The 26,488-nt window shown below is 34.2% G+C and overlaps 1 protein-coding gene across 5 annotated transcripts in view; it reads right to left on the reverse strand.

The window, feature by feature from the left end:
* The window catches only part of LOC149785824 (H(+)/Cl(-) exchange transporter 7-like), a 179,956-nt gene that overhangs the window by 74,679 nt on the left and 78,789 nt on the right, over nucleotides 1–26,488 (reverse strand). For all 5 annotated transcript variants that reach the window (XR_016425461.1, XR_016425460.1, XM_089979769.1 and 2 more), the window contains exons 3-8: nucleotides 25,726–25,905; nucleotides 19,643–19,717; nucleotides 17,102–17,167; nucleotides 15,235–15,370; nucleotides 6,448–6,557; nucleotides 4,176–4,319 (exon numbers count right to left, since the gene is read on the reverse strand). Coding sequence is in view for 3 of the 5 variants with exons in the window: in XM_089979769.1 (XP_089835895.1) it covers nucleotides 4,176–4,319; nucleotides 6,448–6,557; nucleotides 15,235–15,370; nucleotides 17,102–17,167; nucleotides 19,643–19,717; nucleotides 25,726–25,905 (711 nt within the window). In the remaining 2 variants the exon portion in view is untranslated. The remainder of the gene's footprint in view (nucleotides 1–4,175; nucleotides 4,320–6,447; nucleotides 6,558–15,234; nucleotides 15,371–17,101; nucleotides 17,168–19,642; nucleotides 19,718–25,725; nucleotides 25,906–26,488) is intronic.

Genomic DNA, 26,488 nt, shown 5'->3' on the forward strand with positions numbered 1-26,488 from the left:
GTGACACCAACATGTGCTGGGGCTCTTCATGAAATCTGCTTCATGTTTTGGCAGTCTGATCAAATAAGTCAATTCTAGCCTGAAGTTTGTGACCTTATTCTTTATTATGAGCAAAAACAGTTTTGTGTGAACAAAAAACAGAAAATATATGTTCATAACCTTTATTTCTTATTAATTTTTTGTTTCTAACTGAAGAACAAACTGTTTGGTTAGCAGTATTTATTTAAATACATCCAAACATGTCTTAAGCAGCCACCTTTGGAAATGACTTCTAAAGACAAATGGCTTGTTAATACAACATCATTCCTACTATAATTTGGTTGACAGGTTCTAAAATGGTGACTGTTAAAGAGAGGTGATTGTTTAATATTGGCATCCTTTTAGGCTAGGTTTAGACAGGATTGGTAAATCTTCCTTATGACAACATGCTTTATGCCCAAAGATCATCGCCTGTACTCAAATCACATTTTCATAACCATGGGTAATGCCTGTTTTGGTCAGGATGACAGAATTAGTTCTTATTTAGTTCACACCCAAGGTCAACAACATGGCAAAACTTTATAACCAAAGGTGATGTATGCTTTTGGTTAAAGTCATAACATGCATATCAAATCAGTAAATTAACATGATACAAAACAATATAATCAGAGAAATTTCATTCATCATAACAGCACAACAGTTTGTCAAATAGCATGAATGTTTCACCACTACCTGTCTGGCACCATTCATACAATGATGCAGGCAGTCATTTTGATAAATGTATTATCCCACTTTTCTATGATGGAATAAACCATAAATCAACCATTATCAATTAATACTAGCATGTCCATTAATAATCTAACACTTCTCCTTAAGGACAAATTGAAAAATATCCATTACTACATGTACACAGCAATCCTAGCATGCCTCATGAGTGGTAAGCAACCTATAAATACAATGTAGATATTTACTGTATATATTGGGACACCATAAATTAATTTTTAAAGTAAATTTTTTTGCACCATGTGTTCTGGGGCACATCGTTTTCTTAAGTTGTAAGCTGTGGGAAACTTTTAAATCATTCAAAAATTACATGTTGGAAAATGCACTCCAACCAAAATTTTATTTTAAAATATATAAAACTGTACTTTTGAGATAAACCTTGTTGATCCTCTGCAGCAGCATCTCATCAAAACAATACTTCTCCTGCACATGCACGATCCGTTAGAGGCAACACATCTCCTGAAGCAGAATCTGCATGGACTAAAGTCAGATTTCTAAAAATCTGCACCAGCTTTGCTAATTCTCTCACTTTTTACCATCATCAGTCTGTCCAGGAATGAGATCAAAATACACTAGAATTTCATCCATGTTAATGATCATATTGTCAGCAAAATCATCTTCTCTTCTGGCCATCACGAATTCATCAAATGATTTTTTCTTCAAATCTTTTGGACGATGCTGGGTCATCAATGTCCATTCACAAAGCAGTATACAGTGTTACTTTAAAAAGTGTTCCATTGCTTCAACTTATTATCAAAATTCCTGTGAATACCAGTGAAAAGGAACCAAAGTTAGCTTCCATAACTCTGCCAACTTTGTATATTACATTTTTTTTTGTACACTTAAAAGAATCCAAAGTTGGCCTTCTTTCTAATAAAATAACCTTTGTATTGATATCCTTGTTTTTTAAAAAGCCCAGCCTAAATGTATCCAAAGTTGGCTTCTGGGGTCAGCTTGCTTTGTAATAAAAATGACCTTTGTTTTTTATGTCCCGTCGGTAACTTCAAATAACACATTTACTGCTCACTGCCAGTTGTATTTACTCACCACCTGGGCTTATTTTTGCTTGGCATCTGTAGTTATAATTAATACAAACAGCATTGATATCTACATGTAAACAGTATACACAGTAATGCTAGCATACTGATTGTCACTTGCACTCAAGTGAATATATTTTCAAATAATGATTTTATTTGCGAGATAATGTCATATAGTTAACCTGGATATAATTCAATATTGGTTATTTTGCACTTACACCATGTTATGCATGAATGGCAGTTGTCTTCAAGCAACTGTTTGATTTTTCCCTCTCATATGTGATTTTGCTGGATCCAGTTTTCAGTCAGATAACATTCAAACCTAAGAGTACAACCAAGCACATAACACATAACCTATACATGCTACAGTATAGATGCCTATGCTACATATATGGAGTTTGTGGATGTTTTATTCTTTAATGACCAATAAATGGGAATAAATGATAATAATACAAGGTTAGCTCTTTCATTTTATTATCAAATTTAATGCAACATGCTGGGGGGGGGGGGCTCAAATTCAACACAATTATTTTCTTCATTTTTTAAGTCTTTGGACATATGACCTAGGTGAAAAAAGTTTCATCATAAGTTCTGGAACAGGAAAAAAATTTTTTTTATCATGTCCCAATATATATGGTAAATCATGATTTTCTTGAAATTTTTACACCATGCGTACATTCTGTCTCACTGCTACTTAATTGTGGATTGATTCAGTCTCAAAAAAAGATATTATATCTACTTTATTCAGCATGAGACAGAATCATCTCAAGAGTGGAGAGCTGTCAACACAAAGGGGGTTAATGCTTCTGGTTTAGTACATAACATGAAAACATCATTAGGATATCAACGGAAGCTACTCTTCTAACATGTACAAACCATAACTCTTAATTTTTTTAACATCAGTAAATATCTGAACTAATTAACAAATTTACTTCATGCACAGAAAACGTTTTGGTAAAAAAGATTGAACATACTGCCAAATTTTCTGTACAAAAAAGAATATGTGACTAAAATTATATGCATTTGATGCATTATGTTGTTATTTTTTCATATCTATAAAATCTTGTAACCATGTTGGTCTATTATAACTGAATCAAAAAGAAAAAAATTCATGATTCAAATGGTTTCAAAAATATACTAATGTACATTTCAGAGACATCCAGCAACCACTGCATTGTTTATTATGAATGTGTTATAAATAGTGATTATCAGGCAAGTGTTTAACCCTAGCATCATATAATGAAACAGAAGATTAACAAATAAAAGAATCAAGATATGAATCAAGAAGTTCAAAATACTTTTTAATAAATACTGGCCTACAATTTAAATATGCCAAATTCGCAACATATTGTTTGCTGAGGGATTGAATAATAAAAGACAGATTAAGAAATAAAAGAATCAGCATTGAATCAATTAGAGATTTTCATGTTTCAAATGGCTTTGAAAAATTACCATTCAGCTACACCAAATGCCCATGGTATTGTTTGCTAAGTATATATTTCAGATTAAGTTATTGGAGAAAAAAAACATGAATATGTGTTAACTTTGCATAAGTTTTTAAATAAGGCATCAACTAAGAAAAGAGCTGAGTAAGAAATACAATAAATTATCACCAAATTTTAATAATTCAGAAAAGCTCTTGTCATTTCATTTCATTCTTAAAGACTAATTGTTTTGTTAATTGTGCTCTTATACTTATAATCTGCCCATCTACTGTTATTATGATTGATGCATCTATTCTCTGCTTGTTGTAACAATTTCTACTGCTGTTCATAAATGTTTTATAAACTTTAACAAATGCTATGAACACTGTTTGGACACTGAGTATCATATGTCATGTAAAACTTGTGCAGGTCTAATCCATATTATATTTGTACCTGGTCAGTGCTCCAAAATTATAATTACTGTGGTTTTTAAAAAAAAAATACAAAAATTATCATAAACATGGAAACATCATAAAATTTTTAAAAAATAATAACTTGTTTGCATGCAGTGTGGATTAACATGTTGAATATGTTATAATGTGCACCATCAGAAACTAATTAGTCCAATCAAGATGCAACATTCTGTGAATAAAAGGTACATTTCAACTTTTATTCTATTAAGATTACAAGAAACAGCTGAATCGTAACAGTAAAACCTGTCTATAAATGACAATAAGGACAACTCTGTCCTTTAAATAGAGGGGACTTCCATAAATCCCAGGTTTTCAAGAATCTTGTGAAAGTCCCTTACGTTCAGAGAGATATCTTTTGCAGGGAAAAGTCTTCAAAAAAGCCCTTATATTAAGAATCTTCTGAAAGTGTCCTTTATGGTCTGAGAAGTTTCATTTATAATGAGGTACTCTTTAAGACACATTTCACAAAATACACCTACCTTGCCAATGGCAAGCCCTCCGAGAGTGGCAAGAATAACTCCCACCACTTTGGCAATGAAAGCCTCTAATGTAAGAAAGCCAGGAATCTTGACCCCATTTAAGTAGGCTTTCAGAAATGGTATCCCACCACCAGATGCCATTGGCTGAAATGGAAAAAGGACTAGTTGGATTGTTATACCAGCTAACTTAACATTCAATGAAGATTAAACACAGGATGCTTACACTGTGTGCTATATAACGCAAGTAATCTAAATGGTACATTAAATGAATTTTGATGCATCATAAATAAAGTTCATGAACATATTGATCAACTTTTATGAGCCATTAAAATAACTTACAAGTTCATGAAATATCATGAACTTGGTTCATGGACAATTCAAGCACTTTGATACAACACTAAGATATTTATTAAAAATGTTTATCACGTTTCTGTTATATTCATAAAATGTTCATGAAAATTCATCATAAAAGCTTCCTTGCAATATTTGTCCATTTAAGGTGCATACAAGGAAATGTCACCTCATTTTATATAATTTCACTACAATTAAAGTAACAACAAAATAAATGGTAAACAAGGGTCCTATGTTATTTTTATGCTTGAGAAAATGGTTCAATAATACCTGGGTGAGTAGAATTCTGTCTGTAAAGCTTGTTAAAATAAGTGCTTTTGGAACAAGGTTAGTTTGAAGGTATTTCTATTTTAATTAATGGCAGCCATGTTTGAATGTGAAGTCCATCATTTGTAAAACAACTGGAAAGTCATTGAAAAAGGATTATTTGTCTTATTTCATCACATTCTAAGAGTGATTTTTAAAAATATGTAAATGTTACCTTATATGTAAAATGTAGGAACAATTCCTGAAATCAGATTCTGTTTTTCTGAAAACGAAAGGCCTATGCTATGATACTCTGTAAATTTTGGTCAAATTTCTTGTGGAGTCGTTTTCCAGAAGTTAGATTTGTTTTCTTATAATTATGGTAGCAATACTTAAAAAAATCAGTTATTAACCATGAAAATGCAAAGACTTTATTTTATTGTCAATTTGCCTTCTGTCAAATCTACCTTCTGTCAAATCTGGTCAAATTCTGTCAAGTGATTCTTCAGAATAAGTTATTTCAATGTTATTTCTATTTTTAGCAATGGTAGCCATATTTAATGACAGAATTTTCAGTGATTTTTGAGAAAACAAAGTTGTTTTGACAGTCTTATATTTTTATTAACAGTGATGGATCAGCAACATTTGTATTAATTTATACGGCATTGTTGCCAGAATGGTTCCTGACAAAAATGAATAATTTCTGCTAAATGGGTTTTGAGATAAGGTCATCGGAAGAATTTTGCATTTTAAAAAAAAAATGACTATATGGAATGGTGAATTATCATTTGTATGAACTTGAAGTTCTCGATGCCAACATTACATGAACAAAATTTGAGTGAAATTGATCCCCAGACCAGTAGGTGTTTTTAAGAAGAAACTGAAACCAACAGAATGTTGATGTAGTAAGCACAACACTCAATGCATGATTCAAAACAATGCAGATTATTTGACCTTATAACTAGAAAAAAAACAATCAAAAGAGAAGAGACCCCTTATTATTGAACCTGCCTTAATTTAGGAAATTATAAAAGTTTAACAAAAAGATTATCTAGTACAGTGTATGTAGATGTGTGTGTGTGATTTGGATTTTTAACGTAGCTTTAACTACTTTTCAGTCATATCACTATGATGTCTGCAGTGTGACTGTTTTTAGTGATGTCTGACACCAGGCTGATCCGTCCTAACACTAACCTCTTAATGCTGAGCACCAAGCGAGGCAGCGGTTAGTACCATTTTTTTAAGTCTTTGGTATGACTCGAACAGGGATCAAGCCCACGACCTTCCGCATCTGAGGCGTACACTCTAACCATTAGGCCACTGGAGTGGTCAGTATGTAGATGAACATACAGACAAGCACATGTACACCAATGTGACTGCTATGTCATGCTTGCACCAAGAGAGGCTCAACAATTCTGGGTATATGAAGCTGATTGTGGCCTGCGTCTGAAGCATCATAAGGTGGGCATGTTTGCTAAACATAAATGTGGATAATGAAGCTATATTCCAAATTCAAAGATGGGATAAAATGATATTGAAATAAAAAAGAAAAAATTATTATTGATGTTAATATAGGGTGTGAAGTGGATCTAACAAATAATTATGGAGAGAAAAGGAAACATCACTAAATTCTTAAATGTAAATCTAATCCAAATGGTTTTCTTTTCTGACTCACCTGTAGGTAGACAACAAGAGCTGACGCCAGTAATGTTACAACAAAATTTATGGTTATCCAGATTAGGGCAGCCTGGTACATGCAACCTTCTTTGGCACATTTGTCTAAAACTGGTTACTGCGTTAAGGAAATTACATTTTCAGTACCATAAAAGATATCACAAATGCATAATATAAGGGGCATGTAACTTAGAGATCAAAATGAATCCAAAGTATTGAGGTATATAACAAATTAAATCAAAGTTCTGTCTTACTAACACACAAATAGATTGACATAAACACTCATGCATGCATGCATATATATATATATATATATATATATATATATATATATATATATATATATATAGTTAGTTAGTTAGTTAGTTAATTAGTTAGTTAGTTAGTTAATTCATCCATCAAATCAATGAGGGCCACTTTAGTCATTCAAGTGTTGTAGCGGGAACAAATGGACATGTGGGTGTGTAGGTGGCTGATGAGACCAATGTGCACTCTGAATGTTCTGTGGCATTGTGGACAGGGATGGTAGCAACGCTGATCTTGGAGTTACTGGCTCGGAGTTTCCTGGCCTGCAATTACTGTTCCGATGTGCAGTCCTTTTGGCCTCCTGATGGAGGAGTGCCACACAACCATGTCATGGGCAGTCAGCTCCCACTTGTCATAACTAATGTCAAAGATCTTCAGTGATGTATTCAGGGTGTCCTTGTATCATTTTCTCTGGCCTCCTTTGTTGCATTTCCCTTGTTCAAGCTCACTGTACAAGAGTTTTTTTGGAAGCCAGTGTTCTGGCATGCAAGCTATGTACATGGCCTGCCCATCGCAACTGTGACTGCATCAAGATGGTGTAGATACTAGGCAGGCTTGTTTGGGACTCAATATCCAGGATCCTGTCTGGCCACCTAATGTTGAGGAGTCTTCTGAGGCAAGTTGTGTGAAGTGGTTCAACTTCTTCGCATGGTGCTTGTACACTGTCCTGGTTTTGCAGGCATGTAATAGCATAAGGAGTACTATTGCTCTGTACACTTTCAACTTTGTCTGTAGACTAATGCCTCTTCTGTTCCAGACCTTGGCATGTAGTCTTCCGAATGCTGCGCTGGCCTTTGCAATCCTGGCATTAACTTTGTCATCGATTACGATGTTCTGGGACAGAAGGCTGCCAAGATGGGTGAACCTGTTCATTGCACTCAGTTTGTAGGCATTGACTGTGATGTTTGGCTCAGCATTCAGTTTTCCTGGGGCTGGCTCATACATTATTTCAGTATTCTGTGCGTTGATTGATGATCCTGATGATGATGGGCCATAGACTTCATTCAGCGCATCATAAAACCTCTTCATATCATGCTTGACAATGTGGCTTTGGATCTCATCAGCTTTGTTACTCAGCCAGGAGTCCTGCATCTGCTGAAGTTTCTGTTGAACAGTCCTATGGATGTTAATGAAGGCATCTTTCTTTGAAGTAGACTTTGGATCATTTCGGTATGCTTTGTGGAGGCGATGTGTTTCATCCAACAACTGCCTGATGTTTTCGCAATTCTCATCAAGCCAGTCCTTGTGCTTTCTGGGGGGAGGGCCCTTTGATGTCTGTAACGGTGTCGTAGACCTGCTCTCTAAGGGTCACCCATGCTGCCTCCACATTCTGGATGTCCAGAGGGGTGGATTTAAGATGGTTTTCTAGAGTGCTGACAAAGGTTATTTTCGAGTTCGAGTTCTTCAACTTGGCGATGTTCAGTCATTTTGGAATCTTCTTGTTTCGCGGGCATCTCTTAGGCTGAATATATATATATATATATATATATAAATGCAGCCTAAGAGAAAACATGGGAGGAACTTACAGTATTATGAAGTGAATCCAAACTAATCCTTAAAAAGGTCTATGGAAGTCCTAAATGAATAAAAAGCTCCCTATAAATTTCAAAACCTGAAATGTACTAGTCCTCAAAAAACCGTGATGTTATCAATATAGCATTGTCCAGAATTCCTAAGAATAATTTATAACAGTTCCAGAATAATATTATAGTCCAAATAATGAGCATTTTCTATTTCCATTGAACAGTAAAAACAATGTTTTCCTCTCGAATAGTATTTAAGTACAACATAAAACATGTCTGCAGACTTACAATGATTTATAGCAATGAATACAAATTATAAAAATAAGATAAAATCTATAAATCAAAGAATAAGAGTCTATCCAAATAAACAGAACATTTTACAAAGACAAAAACATTTGTCAGCACAAAATGTCCAATGTGTGTAATGTCACATTCTTTGATATGGTGCACAGTACTGGTTTGAGTTGTCCTACACAACACAGTACCAGTGTTTACCTTAAAATTCTACATCAGAGCTAAACGTTACATTGTTGCAATATTTTTGTGAAAAGATTACTGGATGCAGAAATAAACATATTTAGTGTAATGTATTTGTGACAGGATATTTGCAGCATTTGATTTGGAACATTAGACTGTACAGAAGATGTAAACAAATCTCTTTTTGAGTCCGACTTGCAACAGTACATATTTACTGCATAAATATGCTGTGGATGGATAAAGTTCTGTCAAGACTGGTTTATGTCTATATTTTCCTGTGAACAAAGGTGAGTTTATTTACTTTTGTAAGTTCACATTTAAACCACGCTTGTATATAGGGTGGATTCCATGCTACAGATAAACTACCCCCTCCACCCCCACCCCTGCTATCAACTGAGCAATACCGTAGTTTTACTTGTTGTTATTGTTCTTGTCTTGGGGGTTTTAGTCATTTTTCATGTCATGATATGTTATACTTGACATAACAAACCCCTGAAGAGGTAAATTGGCCAAATTGAAACAGACAAGACCATTTTTCCCCAATTCTCTTCTGCGAGTCGAATCAAAAAATGGCAGCCAAAAATGTTTATTCAAAACAAAAAATTCCAGAAGGCATGGTTAAAATAGTTTTCCCACAATTGCAGCCAATCAGTAAAGAGGATACTGCACAATAATTTCATGGCCTTATCTGAACCAATCAGCATCACATAAAGTGATATTTTAACATGTGGTAATATAAAAAATATGAAACTGCACATACTACTGTTCCAACACTGTGATAATACCCAATAAATCAGATATGAATAAAGGCAGAACACATACAAACAAAAATCAACAGGATGAAAATTTAGATAGCAATTCTGAGTTGATAACCCTGTTATTTGGTAAAGGCAAATTTGTAGAATGTTTCATTATGGAGGTATCCACCATTATTTCACTTTCAAGTATATTGGAAAATAATTACCAGGTCTTGTATTCTTGTTTTTCACATCAATTGGGGTTGAGCACACACTTCTCAGGCATATTGCTCCAAGTGAAATGGGTAAGCTCTCATAGAAAAATACCCAGATAAATCTTCCATATTCTTAATGCCATGTACACGTTTATCCTTTAGCGGGTGTGAATGCAGCCTCCTGAATATTCGGTAGCAATTGGAGTTTACAGAGATTGCTGAAGCCGACCATCTCTCTCAGACACATTTCACGAGAGTATGTTGTGTGTTGCAGCATCTAATTTTTAAAATCTTCTGTCAAGTGATCACTCATCACAACTGTACAGGTATGTTTATATGTAGATATTAGTACATTATGTAGAAAGCATCTTTCTATTAATAGGCATTCAGACAAAATTTATGCCCAAAGTTTGGTCGGGAACCAAAAAAAGTCAATAATAGACTTCCAGCAGACTTCCGAATTTTAGATCATAGGCCAAAATTCAGAAGCTTTGATGTACAATAAGAACAAATTGTGACCATTTTGGTGTATATTTTTCATAATCGTTTGTTTTGAGAGTGAACAGCTGATTCAACATAATTTAGGGTACAAAGATTTACCTCAGCCACAGAAAATAAATTGAATTAGAAGAATGATCGTTGAAAAAGGTTTGAACACCTTTTAATGCTCTCTATAATCAGGCATGGGTGAAATTATAAATATCTGATTGGTCATGTGTTGTAATCCACCCAATAGCAAACAGTTTTATTTTGATTACATGACGTAATGGTATGAAAAGAAACTTTGTAGATTTGTTTGTCGATTAATTTTATATTTTTTAAGGACTGAGACTTATTTTTAAGTACTTTTCAGGGACTTTTCAAAGTAAAAACAATTTTCAAGTACTTTTCAAGGATGAATCAAAATTCAAGAACGTTTCAAGGTACTGTGCACACCTTTGTGTCCTGAGGAATGATCCAATTGCAAAACATGCTTAAGAATTCCAGTCTGCAGGTCCAGGAGTGTAATTCAAGTTCAGCATCATAGTGTATTTATGTCAGTTCAATTATAACATTAAAGATTAGACTTAATCTAACCTCTTCAAAACTTATATTGATATATTTTACAATCCGTTGTGACTTGAATAAGAAAAGGACATTAGAATCTGCAGTTCTTGTACAAAAATGTTAAGTTAGAACTGAAAAGGTTTCTTCTTTCCAATGCAAAATTTTCCAGGCAGATTTCAGATGGGTTTTTTAAAGAACTTTCTGCCTAAACCATAACTGCTCATATTAAGGGAGCTTAGGCAAAATTCAAGCAGAATTCAGGTGGATTCAGGGCAGAATTTTAGGCAAAATATGCAAATTAGTTGTACTAATATTCCGCTTGAATAAAAAGAATCCAAGATTTCCACCTAAAACAAAAATCTGCCTGAAATCCTGTAGAAAATTTTCCAGGTGGACTTTAGGCGGATTTCAGATTGATTTCTTAAGCATTTTCTGCCTAAAAATAAACTTAAAGAAGCTTTGGTGAATTTCAGGTGGACTTCAGGCGGATTTCTGGCAGACATTTAGGCAAAATATGCAGATTAGTCGTCCTAAGATTCTGTTTAAACAAAAAAGTCCATTGAAGATTTCCGCCTGAAATAAAATTCTACCTTAACAAACCCCGCCTGAAATTTCGACCTGAAATAAAAATCCACCTAAGGTTTCCATCTAAAAAAAAGGCTGCCAAAAATATCTAAATATCATCCAATCAAAAATTGGCTTCAGATCTCTATTAAGCTGCCTAATGATTATTGGGAATCAACGATAAATATTCACAATAATTTTTTATAATAATATAATCATTTTCTTTCTTGCATACAAAACCTAATCTGTGATGGCATCATTCAAGTCTTTTTCATTTCACTGAAAGTTTGTTGAGATTTCACAAATATTTTGACCAAAACGTTCATTGAAGTTTTGACAAGATGTCACTAAACTTTCACTTAAATATTTGTGAGATTTCACAAAAATTCTGACCTAGCTTTCACAGACATTCTGGTGAGGTTTCACAAAAATTTTGGCCAGAGCATTCTCTTAGGTTTTGGTGACATCTCTAACATTTCTTGAACGTTTTGTGATAGTTGACTAAAACCTAGCAAGATTTCACTAACACTTTGATCATTATATAGGATTTTACTGAAGTTTCAGTAATTTTTCAGACATTTCAAAAGGTTTCAAATAAATAATGGATATGAATTAAACAGGACCTTATTAACCAAGGTGATATTTCAGTGTACATGAAACAAAATTACACAGTTGCTGTAATTATATGACATCCAAGCTAAGAGATATGGGAGTTAATAATAATAATAATAATAATAACAATAAAGACATATTTTAGAGAAGGTAGCTCAATTAGTTACAGAACTAATCAACCTTGAGGCCTTCTCTTTGTTATGTACAATGATGTGAAGAATCTGGCTTGAGACTAAATAATTAAGTGATTTTAAAAATCAAGGTATCAAGCCTGGAACATATGTACAGGCATCTGTGGACACCTAAACATATATAAAGTATAAAATATTATCCTGCATTGAAAAATTCAACTGTGAAAATGATGCAAAATTACAGAAAAGCATCCATTTGAAACATTGATTATGAAAAAAGAAATGCTAGGAGCCTGCCTTATGTCACAGACTTGATTTTTGATTAATGTACAAATTATGATGACGCTGTGGTCTCTTGAATTAGTCCTTGTTCCATAAGCAGCCGTGACAAATGTTTATCATGATATAATCACTCTTATTTTACACTGAACACAACAAGAATATTTTGACAATATAAACAATAATACAACTCACAATACTGAAGGTTGATTCCACATGTGGGCCAAGAAAACTCCACAAAGACATGACTGTCTTTGATAGATATAGGTATCTGGCAACAATAGCAACAATTCCCTCCAGTGATCTATATGTTGTCCCTCCTTAAATTCTGGAAGTTAATCAGGTTGGAGTTAAATAACTTCGAAATCATCCTGGTTCAATTCCTTGTCATATTTAGCATGTTAGCAGCTACTGTAAAGCTCTCTATGGCACAAAAAGCAAAATGCTAGTCCTGGCATTCAGTTTTCATACAGATAGACCAATTATGTTCCCATTGACTTTGCATTCAAGCCATTCTCATTGCGGCACATTTTTCCATAGGTTATTCAAACACTCATCCTGATCGAAAATTTGGATCACCATGTTTAGCAAGCATGCTTATTCCCTTCAGTTTCCATTACGCGACGATTCATTGGGCAAGTACAAACTTTTGATCAATCAGAAAGCTTGTTAGAGTGATCATCTGTTAAATAACATACAGAACAAATACGTATTAGAAAGCTTGTTGCAGAATGGGAGTGGACAGAGCATTATAAAAGAATATAATGAATAGTTTCAGAGACAATATTAAAAAAGGGTCCATATCAAGGAAAATCAGATTCAGGTCAGGAGAAAAACAAAATTCTGCTTTAAAATGGAAAACAAGAAAACAATCTTGTTTAAAGGCAGTTAAATCCAATTGAAGTTAAACAAAAATACAACAACAACAACAAATTTGAAAAAGAAATATAACAAGGAAAGATGTGGAAAGAAGTTATTGTTCCCAAAATGAACAACAAAATTACAGCTATCAGAAACAGGAAATATAAATGGTACTGAAAATGATTCAAACTGTAAAAGAACCAAAAATTAAATTCTATTATATTGTATTGATATTTTTTTTACTGAAATGTCAGTGATATTACAATCACAAAATATCACTATATTTTCAGGATTTTTGGCAAACTCTCAGTGAAAATTCAATCACAAATTCTCACTGATATTTTCAGAAATGTTGGCAGGGTCAGTGAAATTTCAATCACAAAACTTAAGATATTTTAAGAAATTTTGGTAAAATCTCCTAAAATACCATAACTGTAGTGAAAAATAGACATTTGAGTAATGTAAAAAAAAATTCACTTTGATTCTGCTGAAACTTTAGTCACATTTTCACTAGGGTAGAGTATATTTTAATGGGAAGCAAACATATTTTTCAGAGTAAACATCAGATCAAGTCCAAAATCCACCTTGAACCAAATTTTCTAAGTCCAAAGATTCATTTATGCTTGTAGTTCTTTTGATAAAGTTCAAAATTATGCCTAACATTTCTGCTAAAATCAGTCTAAGTCCAAAATCGTCTTAAAGTAGGAAAATGAACAGGACAATCAGAACTTTTCCATCTAACACTTATCCTTTAGAAGGAATATAAGAAATACAGTCCATCTAAAATTTGTTTTTTTTTTAAGGTGGAATACACCCTGAATCCACCTAAAATCCAGGCAGAATCTGCCTAAACATTTTGTGCAGGATGTTCTGGATAATACATGATCATTGGTAATTTTCCATACTCTGATCATAATATCTTCAGAATTTGAAACTTTTGGCAATATCACACTGCCTTCGTCAGCGACCAATGTTGATCACATGACCTATAATGGCAACATGATATGAGGAACACATGAGGTCAGTAGCAAGATCTTTAATGTATTGAGTAAACTCCTTGTCACTGACATTACAGATTGATGGAGGAAGCAGAGCATGTGAAATCAGTACTAAGGGTAAATGGCTATCCAGAATGAAGTTTCAAAAATTCCTGAAAAGTGAGAAGAAAAAAAGCACCATACAAAAGCAGGAGTAGCCTAAACAGAACCAACACTGGAAAGCCATATATCTGTGGTACATCAGAAGTCCTTGCCAGAGTATTCAGACAACATGGGATCAATGTATATCACAAACCATACAACTCTTAAGGACAACAACTTGCAATGTGAAGGATAAAACTGAAAATTCTAAAAACTGTAGGGTGGTTTATTATATCATATGTAATGATTGAGAGAAGAATGGCATCAGGAAAAAAGGGAGAGTGTTAGAAACCAGGATTAAGGAACACATCAGATGGGATTCATTGGTCATACAAATTCGTAGCAATATGGGTCATTCCATCATCCCCCAAAGAAACCAAGGTGATTGTAGCAGAAGACAATATTTAGAAAAGGAAGGTGAAGGTGGTGATAAAAATATGACAGTGGAGGCCAATACTAAACTGGGATGAGGGGCTTGAATTTCCACCAATCTACACTAGACTCCTCATTTCAAGTGACCGTTATAGGTCATGTGATCAACATTAGTTACTGATGAAGGCAGTGTGATACTGCTGAAAATTTCAAATTCCGAAGATATTTATGCTCTAAGTATGGGAAACTGCTAATGATCATAAATGTAAGTTAATCACCCCTAACTGTTGACCATTTTTTAGTCTACCTTGCCCCTTCCTCACTCTGTTTATGCCAGGGTCTTTGTTTTTAACTCAGTCATCTGTAAGTTATTGAAGGAGAGGAAAATATGCCCACCCTCACTCTGGTTAGATAGTTCTGGTTCCCTTTCTTTTGTTTGGTTAAATATAATTTTCTATGGCTACATATACATTTTTCTATGGTTACTTATATTTAAAGTAGTGAAATTTCAAGAACAAAGGATACAGTGCGAAAGGACTGAAAATTTCACATGACAGACATTCTCCACTATCACGTGTAGCACGGCTGCCAGAAGAGCTGTGCAGATGCCAATGAAAAATGATATCACCCATCGACCCAGCCACCTCAGTGTTAATTGTCTCTGAAATAAATAAAAAATTATTTTATACAATAACATAACTCACAAAAGGACTGAACCTCTCACTGGGTACAATGACCATAAATAGCCAGATATATCAATTTAATAAGATGAATTTTGAAACCTTTTCTGAAGTTGTTATGTACACATGCCATGATGACTGATTAAATAAAAACAATATCTTAATGTGGAATCCTATTCATAAGGCTCAAATATGGAAATTTCTGTTAAAATTATTGTTTTATATTCCATACCTGATATCCCCATGTTCATGGTTATCATAAATTTCTATAACACCATTTACAAGTAACAGAGTTTTAAAAGTTTTATTCTAATATCCTGTACTATTTGAATCTGTATCGGGATATACTATTGCCAATATTGCCAACAGACGCCATCCATGTGTAAGCTTTGATGCTAGTGACATTAGTGGGTATGGAGAAAAAATGTTATCTAACCAAAATAACATGAGTGAGGTGAAACATAACTGTCTGATGAAGATATAAAATTAAGCTAATAAGTTATGTAAGTCAGACATTAGCATGTAACCTTGGTTACAAAATATAGACCTGGAAATGAACCCCATGTTTGGGGTCACAAAAAAGAGCACTTTGCAACATATATAATTTGCTCTGACATCACCAGTCTGCAGTGACATTAAACTACACTGACCAAAATGATCTAAGAATGTACCTGCATATCAAAGTGTATGATGTTCTAATTACTTATGATTTCAGGTGAACAGCACAGAACCAGATATGATTTTAAAAAATGCCTGTAGATCAAGGTCCATGATTATGATATCAAGTGAACATTACAGACCCAGATCTGACAGCTAATATTGTGTCTACATATCAAGGTCCATGATGTTTCCTCTACTTATGACTTCAAACCACATGGCCAGAGTGGTTAGAGCATCTGACTTGAATGCAGGAGGTTGTGGGTTTGAATCCTGGCTGAGTCATAACAAAGACTTATAAAAATGATACTAGCAGTTGCCTCGCTTGGTGCTCAGCATTAGGAATTTAATGTTAGGACTGGTCAGCCTGGTGTCAGTAGAATATGAGTGGGTGAGACATAACGCTACATGTCTGTGGCATCATGCCCCAGTGCTAAACATTACTATAAGCTGCTACACTGCAGATATCATAGCAATACGACTAAAATTTTTAAAACTATGTTAAAAATCTAAATCGCATACACACACACACACCCTTATGACTTCACGTGAACAGCACAGAGTTGCTGCCATCAAACAGTGTGCATGTAGATCAATATCCATTATGTTCCCTCTACTGACCCAGATCTGCTGCCACCTAATAATGTGCCAGCACATCAAGGTCCATGATGTTCCTTGGACTTATGATTTCAGATGAACAGCACAGACCCAGATCTGTTACCATCCAATAATGTGCATACAGATCAAACTACATATGTTCCCTTTACTTCTGATTTCAAATGAATAGCACAGACCCAGATCTGCTGCATTCTAATAATGTGCCTGCAGATCCAGGTCCATGATGTTCCTTGTACTTATGATTCAAACAAACAGTATAAACCCTGATCTGCTGCAATCTTGTAATGGGCCTGCAAATCAAAGTACATGGCATTCCATGGGAAAAACATTGGCTAGCATCAAGCAATACTGGGTCAAGGTTATTTACTTCTGGACATGCTTTACACAGCGGTCAGTATGTCATCATTTCTCTTCTTTCAAATATATACTTTTCTTACCTTAGAATTGCTCTCATCGTATTCTCTCCAGTACAATTCATTTTCCACTCTGTCATAATTTAGACTCTGAAAAGGTAAAAATTCAACAAAAATCACATGTTTTTGTTATTTCTGTCACCATTTAGTCATTTATAAATAACATTACAAAGCAGGAAAATGAAGAAAAATGCATAAGAAAAATTAATACAACAAACAAAAACAATTTTAGCCAAATGTACTTTTTACATTTTTTTGGTTTTGTAACAATTTCCAACTTATATTTTTAACGTTGCCTATACTTAATTGATCTTTGGAGCTTGATTGTTTCACCCCTATAATATATGGTTGGACTTTCTCCATGACTTCCTTCATTTTGTTACATAAATATTTGTTTTGCTTTATTTATTTAATTTTGAAAATCTTTGCATGTCCATTAACAGAAGATTCCAAGGAGTGACTTCAATAGAACAAATATTTTTTAAAAGGGATTTAATTCTGAAACCTACAAGACATGATCATGATTACAACCCTTAACCTTTGTCTTTATGTTCATAATGTTGACTGTTAAAAGTCAGGATGCAAGAACATTGACTCTACGTTTTCACAAGGTTCCAATCACAATGAAAGCACACTGACTCTACCTTTTCATGAGGTTCAAATCGGAATGCATGCGCAATGAATCTCCTTTTTTGATGAGGTTCAAATCAGAATGCATGCATAATGAATCTACGTTTTTGCGAGATTCCAACTTGAACCGAAGCAAACTGAATGTTTTACACGAGATTCCAATCAGAATGCAAGCACACTGAATCGTTGTTTTTCATGAGGTTCCAACTGAATGCAAGCAAACTGAATCTACGTTTTTCATGTGGTTCCAATCCAAATTCAAGCACAGTGAATCTATATTGTTCATTAGGTTCCAGTGTTTTGTGGATTTCGTGCATAATCCACAAAAATAAACAACACAAGGAACTAAATTTTTATATGGAAATAACAGGCTGTCATTCCAAATGCAAGAAATTTAGGGTCCATCAAAACAATGTCATTGTTTACAGAACACGAAAAATAAAAACCCATAAAAATATGCAAGACCAGAAGACCTTAAATAGTTTGGTTTATAGAATATCAACCAGCTACCTTATTTTCTCCAAAGATAAAATCTGAGGAAAATATTTGGAAACTGAAAAAAGGAATAACAACAGCTGAAGAATGGGCTTATTTTAAGATGGTCTTGTTACAGTTTATCATTATCCGATACAAACCAGCCAATGATATTAGAGTGAATTATATTTGTGTGGTATCCACTACAAACCAGCCAATGATATTAGAGTGAATTCTATTTGTGTGTTATCCATTACAAACCAGCCTTTGACTTCAGAGTGAATCCTATTTGTGTAAGCTACATTTTTCTTCTCAGTTATGAACATTTTCACCATAAACCAGTATGAGTGCACTGCAATTTTTTTACTTTAAAAAAAATTCCTGTAACGTTCCCAATTCTAGTCCAAGGTTAGTAGTCGTGTCTGAATCTTCATTATGGGCAAAATTAAAATCTGCACCAACATTACAGTCACAGCTCATGGAATCTTATTTTCTGGAAGTATCTTTTTCTAAATAAGAAACACACTTGATCACACATGTCAGAAATAGTATCTCAAGAGGTAAACTCTGCTAGTCGGATGCCAGATCACCTCATTAGTAAGTGTAGATCTAGCTCATAATAAAAGTTTCTGAACATCTTGATAATATGTATCTTTACCATGTCTGATCAAAATCTGATTAGAAATAGAGTTGGCAATTAGCTCAGTTATTCTGATGTAAGATCAGCTCACTGGGATGCATGGATCTAGCTCATTGTGATGCATGGATCTAGCTCATTGTGATGCATGGATCTAGCTCAATGTGAGGCATGGATCTAGCTCATTGTGATGCATGGATCTAGCTCAATGTGATGCATGGATCTAGCTCATTGTGATGCATGGATCTAGCTCATTGTGATGCATGGATCTAGCTCATTATGATACATGGATCTAGCTCATTGGTAACAAGCTTTGGCAATCAAATGAAAGATACCCTCACTGATATCATTCATATGCATATATCATGCTTTTTATGAAACTCATCCAAAATTGCTATGATATACACCAATGTTCCAAGTTTGATGAAGACAAGACCTGAAAGAAATAAAGTCTCCATTTTCATACAAGAATAGGCAATAAGATATGCTTGATTATTTCTTTAATATTTCAAGTATCTTGTCCATTCCACTGAACCTGTCTGAGATCCTCATCCTACAAGCCCATATTTCAAAATCTTGATAATACAAGCCTTTATTCCAAGTTTGATCAAAATCTGATCATAAATATAGCCTGCAAAGTGGCAAAAAGCAAATATCAAAGGATGCATGATAGATGACACAGCATATGATAGGCCATACCATAAGCTCATTGGGCCCTCTGGCCAGGTGAGCTGGAACTCAACAGCTAGACTGGAATAAGCAAATTTCCATTTAAGCATAAAATAAAATGCTCTTTTTATGATATATCTGCAAAATAAACTTACCTCCCATTTGGAGACAAGTCTTTTCCTAAATTTTGGAGATTTCACACCATATTGCTGCAACTTTTTCTGTATATCCTGTGACATGTAAAAAGTAAACAAAGATAAAATCATCAACATTCCCTGTGCTTTCTCCCCCACTATATGTTAGTTGACAGGTTGTTAAATTTCTGTATGCATATATCAGGGCTAATTGCTCAAATCTAGAAAGATACACAGAGAGATCATAAATTATTCAGTTCAGTTTGTAATGCTTCATTTTATGCAAGTTTTATACTCTGTGATTTCACCACAGTATGCATATCAGCAACCTTATTTTATATTTATATGTACTGCCTCCAGTTTCTTTCCTTTACCAGTCCTTTATTTCACATGATATATTGAGAGTCTGTCACTTCCTACTAGTCAATGTCAAGGTCAGTCTCACATTTTCTTGTGCAGACATAATAATGTGAATGTACTATTTATAACAGGATTTTACAAACAGGAAATAAATATTTATATTTCACCTTATCAGTTATATCTTAATTGTAATATCTGTACATATGCCAACTTTCAAGTCCTAACTCAGCCATGAGCAGTTTGTGACCTTGCACTACTCTGAACAATTGGTGTGTCGATGGCTGTTTTGATGCAAGTGTCCTCAAATCATTCTCAGAAGTCAGTTTGTCAAAGAGTACTTAGATGCATGTTCCTGATTTCAAGGTGAAAACTGAAAACGTGGACATGGAAACAGGCTTGTGATTTTACATGTCACACCATAGAAGAAAGCAAGGAGTAAATTCACTGTCATTGGAATATTTCAATGTGAGACTTGGTTTTACCTTGTTTTCTTAATGAATTTGATACCAAATTCTGCATAATCAAAATCAACATTCAAGTGGAAACAGAGATAAAGACAAATGTCATGATATATTACAACATTATTCAAATTCATTTAACAGTTTTATTCTTGGCTGTTTAATCTTTCAGTTTATAGTCATTTACCTCAACATCACTCTAGCCATTTCTGAAACTGGTATCTACCTACACATCTATTATTATACATGTATATGTCTGTCTTTGCTCCTCTAACTATATCTGCATTCTAACTCATCCTTTCTTTCCTCATATACATATCTATCTGCATGTACTATTTACTTGTATCTTTTTCATAACCTTAATTGTTGACATATTGTTTTAAGGTGCAAACAGAAATAACAATGAAAGTTCTATATTAATTTTGTACAATAAATATGTGATTTTGTTAAAACACCTTTATTTTACTGTATTTTTTTAACATGCTGCAGTCATGATAATATGTAGTAATAATTTGGAGCAAAAGCTGAATTTGCAAACTTCTGTATAATTATATACCTATAAATGTGTATGAACTAATACCTTAAGTTGAACAAAAATTGGCATCTTAAATCTGAATGTAAAGTATACAAGTAGTAATGATTGCCGTGCAAAGTTCATGGGGTTTACAAAATAGACAAGTTCATGTTACATGTATATCATGACTACTTCTCGTATGGTTTATTTATAATACAAGGGCTTAGTTTGGGAGAGTTGTTTATTTATAATACAAAGGCTTAGTCTGGGAGAGTTGTTTATTTATAATACAAAGGCTTAGTTTGGGAGAGTTATGTTTATTTATAATACAAGGGCTTAGTTTGGGAGAGTTATGTTTATTTATAATACAAGGGCTTAGTTTGGGAGAGTTACTGGGTATGTTTGTTTATTATACAATGGACTATTTTGGAAAGCAATGGTCATGATCAAATATACTAGAGTTACAATTATTTATCAAACAAACATGAGCTTATTTTGGAAGAGTTATGGTCATTATCAAACAAGGGTTTATTTTTGGACAGTTATGATTATTTATTAAACAAGGGCTAATTTTGGGAGATTTATGGTTATGTATCATACAAGGTCATATTTTGGGAGAGTTATGGTTACTATTTAACAAGGGCTAACTTTGGGAGAGTTATAGTTATTTATTAAACAAGGACTAGCTTTGGGAGAGTTTTGGTTATTTATTAAACAAGGGCTAACTTTGGGAGATTTATGGTTATTTATTAAACAAGGGCCTATTTTGGGAGATTTATGGTTATTTATTAAACAAGGGCCTATTTTGGGAGAGTTATGGTTGTTGTACAAGGGCTAACTTTGGGAGAGTTATGGTTATTTATTGTACAAGGGCTAACTTTGGGACAGTTATAGTTATTTAATATACAAGGTCATATTTTGGGAGAGTTATGGTTATTTCTTATACAAGGGCTAACTCTGGGAGATCTATGATTATTTATTAAACAAGGGCCTATTTTGGGAGAGTTATGGTTATTTATTAAACAAGGTCATATTTTGGGAGAGTTATGGTTATTTATTGTACAAGGTCAAATTTTGGGAGAGTTATGGTTATTTATTACACAAGGTCATATTTTGGTAGAGTTATGGTTATTTATTATACAAGGTCATATTTTGGGAGAGCAATGGTTATTTATTAAACAAGGGCTAACTTTAGAAGAGTAATGGTTATTTATTAAACAAGGGCTGTCTTTGGGAGAGTTTATTAATTAGGACAATCTGATTCTGAATTAGTGGAAGGACAAAGATGAATGTTCTGATTTTATCAGTATATGTACTGCTCATTATGATAGGAGAATGTATTAAGGTGAATTCAAGTAGAGTGATGTGGTTACAGCTTATTGTCAAACATAAACTTAAATCAACTGTGAATTAGGGTATTCAGAATTGTACACTTAAGTTTGGAAAAGAGTATGCTAGTAACACTGTTCAATGTAAAAATACAAGCATTTTCTAGCTGAAACTTTTATATTCATTTTCAAAGTGGTGGCAAGGAAGGGGCCCCAAATGTCTAAAGCATTTATTGTTAAGGATACATGCCATTTCACATCCGCATGGATTTGGGTTGACCTCATCCAAGGTGGGCATGTGAGAATGCTTGCCAGTAGCTTCTCATAGGTCAGTGATTCTTCCCAGGTTTCCCCCTCCCACCAGTTATATTGGAATATCTTGTGCATGATTGTTGTTGTTGTTGTAAGGTTTAATGCCATTTTTCAGCACACGATAGGCTATTCATGGCGGCCAGTATTAATGGTGGAGGAAGAACCTGGAAAACCCCCGGAAAGAACCACCAACCCACGAGAAGCTACTGGCAAGCTTTCTCACATACCCACATTGGCCGAATCCGAGATTTGAACCCATGCAGATAGAGGTGAGATGGCAGTGATCTGTAACGGAGAGCGCTTTAGACCACTTGGCCCATGACCCCTCTTGTGCATGAAAAATAGTGTTAAACCCCATAACACAACAACAGTATTTAAGGCTGCAACATTTAAACTAGTAAATGATTTGGTTAAGTTTATACTTGTAAATGGCTTAGTTTAGTTTACTGTAAATGGCTCAAGTTTACTGTAAATGGCTTGATTTAGTTTACAATTGTAAATGGCTTGATTTAGTTAAAAATTGTAAATGACTTGATTTAGAATACTTTTTAAATGGCTTGACTCAGTTTACAAATGTAAATACTTAGTTTAGTTTCATTCCATCTTTAAATTCAAACAGCTGGGGAGTAATTATAGTATAGTGTTCTCTGTCAATGTGTCAGTCTTGTTTGTTTGCTAGTTGTATATTTCGTCTTCAATTTCAAATAGATGGAGACTATGGCACTAAGTGCTATTCTGGTTATGCATCCAACAAAAGCCTAAACGTGGAAAAAGTTATACCCGTAGTATGAATTAGAAATGTACATTGAAGTAAGTAGTATAATGGTACCAATTGTGCTAGCCATAGGTGGGGGTGAAGCTAACTGTGTAGGGTAGATTGCATTCAGAAATAAACAAGAAAATTAGTTGTGAATGGTGCATTATGTAAGAGTTGTAGTTTCTAGTTTTATAAAAAGTTTTATTCTCTTGGCAATATGTGAATTCATGTCAATTCATATGTTGATCATGTTTTGCATTTTTTATGATTTTATACACATGATCAGTGAAAATGTATTTGCTGTGACCGGACGACTCTTACCCGTCTAGTTCCAGCAAGGTTTATGATCTTTCTTAAGTGTATTATGGCATACCTGGTTCTGTCCTTTTCAAATTGACAATCTAACATTACTATCTATGACTGCATTACTAAATATGACTGCATTACTATCTAGGATGAAAGGTACATTTACTTCACCAAACATTAACACAAAGGTACCTTAACATTAACAACTGGTGAAGTAGACTTCTATGGAAAAACTATATGTACAGTGATACTTGGAGAAGAGTAAAGCATTGATAAATGTTCTGCCCTTCTGAATTTAGATTTGGTAAGGCAGTGGCAATGTTCTGACCTTTTTAACTTAGTTTGTTAAGCACCATGAACATCAAAGTAGGTGTTAGAGAAATTTAAAAACCTACCAAAAGCAGGAGCTAATGTCTCAGACAGACAAGAGGGCACTGAAACATCTAACCAGTACCTGGTTGAAATTAATCAGTGGTTTCCTGATGTCTGGAAGGAGTGAATGATACAAGTATCAAAAAGTATTCTAGGCGAGAAGACCTCTCGGAGTGAGAGACTCGTGAAAAAATGAAAGAGGAATTGAACTGGGAAAGAAATAGAAAGCTTCTACAGGTAAAAAATATCTCAGCCAAATATTTGTGTTGATTTATGTAAATAGGAATTTGTTACATTGCAACGTATTACTATTTTATTAGGACATGGAACATAACATATCATAGAATTATCATTGTAGTGTATAGCTGAATCAATTAGAAATTGAACTGAACGAGTATTTGCATCTATCAGTATGCAGACTAAGAATTATGTGAAGAAGACAGTGAATTTGTATGCATATGTATTTATGTTTTTCTATGTATCATTCTATTATTAGCAGGACAGAGGCAATGTGAATGATTATTGTAACAATGGTAGATAGCTGTGTTAGAATGTAACATTTAGTTAGCATGTGTGTGCATGTGTTATGAAAGTTCATTCATTAATATTATTTGTATGCAGTCTCGAGCAAGGCATGTATGAAATGAGATGTTAGTGTGTGTGAGAAAGGCCTAGTAAAGTGTTTGCCATTTGTCTGATGAGAAGTCCATGAGAGGAAGATTATGCGATGAGAATAAAGAGAATCTGATGTATATCCCTTATCTTTTCTACATGAAGCCCCCAGGGTGCATGTTGTTGTTGTTGTTGTTGTAGGGTTTAACGCCATTTTTCAGCACATGATAGGCTATGTATGGCGGTCAGTATTAATGGTGGAGGAAGAACCCGGGAAAACCCCGGGAAGAACCACCGACCCACGAGAAGCTACTGGCAAGCTTTCTCACATACCCACATTGGTTGTATCCTAGACTCGAACCCACGCAGACAGAGGTGAGATGGCAGTGATCCGTAACGGAGAGCGCTTTAGACCACTCGGCCACTCGGGGCCCCCCCAGGGTGCATGTAGAAACGGCACTAAACTCTGAAGGAGGGGAAGGAGGAAGTACAAGGATAGTACAAGGAATTGCAGAGCACATTGAGTAACACAGGAAGGAGAATAGTATAAGGAGCAACACAAGAAGACAGGAGGGAAGGAGAAGGGACAAAATGAGAACTGATAGAAATGAATACAAGGGATTACTCACTGAAAGGAGATGCTCTAACATTAGGACATTAACTTGTGTGATGAAATAAAGAATGCATTGGTTAACAAGCCAAATTAATGTGTTAATTTTCTGAGTGGAGTGTAATTGTAAGATTTATATCCAGAAATTGCTTGAATAGTTTATTTATTATTAATATTGATCAAATTGCTATACATTTAATTTTAGTTGTTTTTAGGCTGTTGGAATTGCTGACTGGGGGCTCGTGAGCAATTCAAAATTTAAATATCCACCTTTCAACTGTATTAGTCCAAATACTGTAGAGGGGTTGTGATATAAAGAAAGGCAGCTTTTTGTTCTGACCTTTCTGAATTTAGAAGAGAAGAGTAATGCATAGAAAACTCCTTGGGGAATTAGCTCTCAATAGAAGAAACTAAATATGGAGAATACAGCATTTCAATAACCCTGTGTTTTAATTAATCATGGGTTTAAACTTACCCTGAATTTAACGGAGAGCATGGCTGTAATACTATTTTGTGTGAGTGTGTCTGTGTGTGGACGATGGTTGTTTTGTCCATCTTCAATTTCAAACTGCAACAGACTCGACACCTGTTGATCAGAAGGCCTTTGTTGATCTCCTTGGATAATTTCTTCCTCAGCAAGTTTTCTCACTCTAAACTAAAACAAATGGAAATATCATCATAAACTCTTTATCCATAAGGTCAAGTTACTAAAACGCACAATAAAATAAATTCAATCAGAACTGGAAAAGAAATATAATTATTTACATATCTTTCCATGATCATTGTTTATTGTTCTTCTTCTTTCATCAAAACACCAGAAGGAGCTATAGTGGCTCAGTGGCTATTTGCAGCCTGAAGTGGAGAATCTAAATCCTACCCTCTGATTAACCTGGGTCAACTACTGTGATGTCTCCCTCAGCAAGGTACATTAATCCAATCATCTCAGCGTGACTTCTTCATGTGTTGCTGTACCATAAAAAGACTAGGATTCTTTGTGTAAGATGCAAGTAAAATATATGCGAAATTGTGCCAATGAAGTTATAAAAATATGGATTTCTCTCATTGCTATTGTCATGAAAAACCAATATATATATATATATATATATATATATATATATATATATATATATATATATACTGAATCAATCCGGACTACCAACCGACTCATATTTTACAAAGTGCATTTTCACATATCATTATGGTTGGAGATAATATATAATAATTTTAGTGTTTACATT

The sequence above is a fragment of the Sinohyriopsis cumingii genome, chromosome 13 (assembly GCF_028554795.1).
Source record: "Sinohyriopsis cumingii isolate HCF-2022 chromosome 13, ASM2855479v2, whole genome shotgun sequence".
Lineage (NCBI taxonomy): Eukaryota > Metazoa > Mollusca > Bivalvia > Unionida > Unionidae > Sinohyriopsis > Sinohyriopsis cumingii.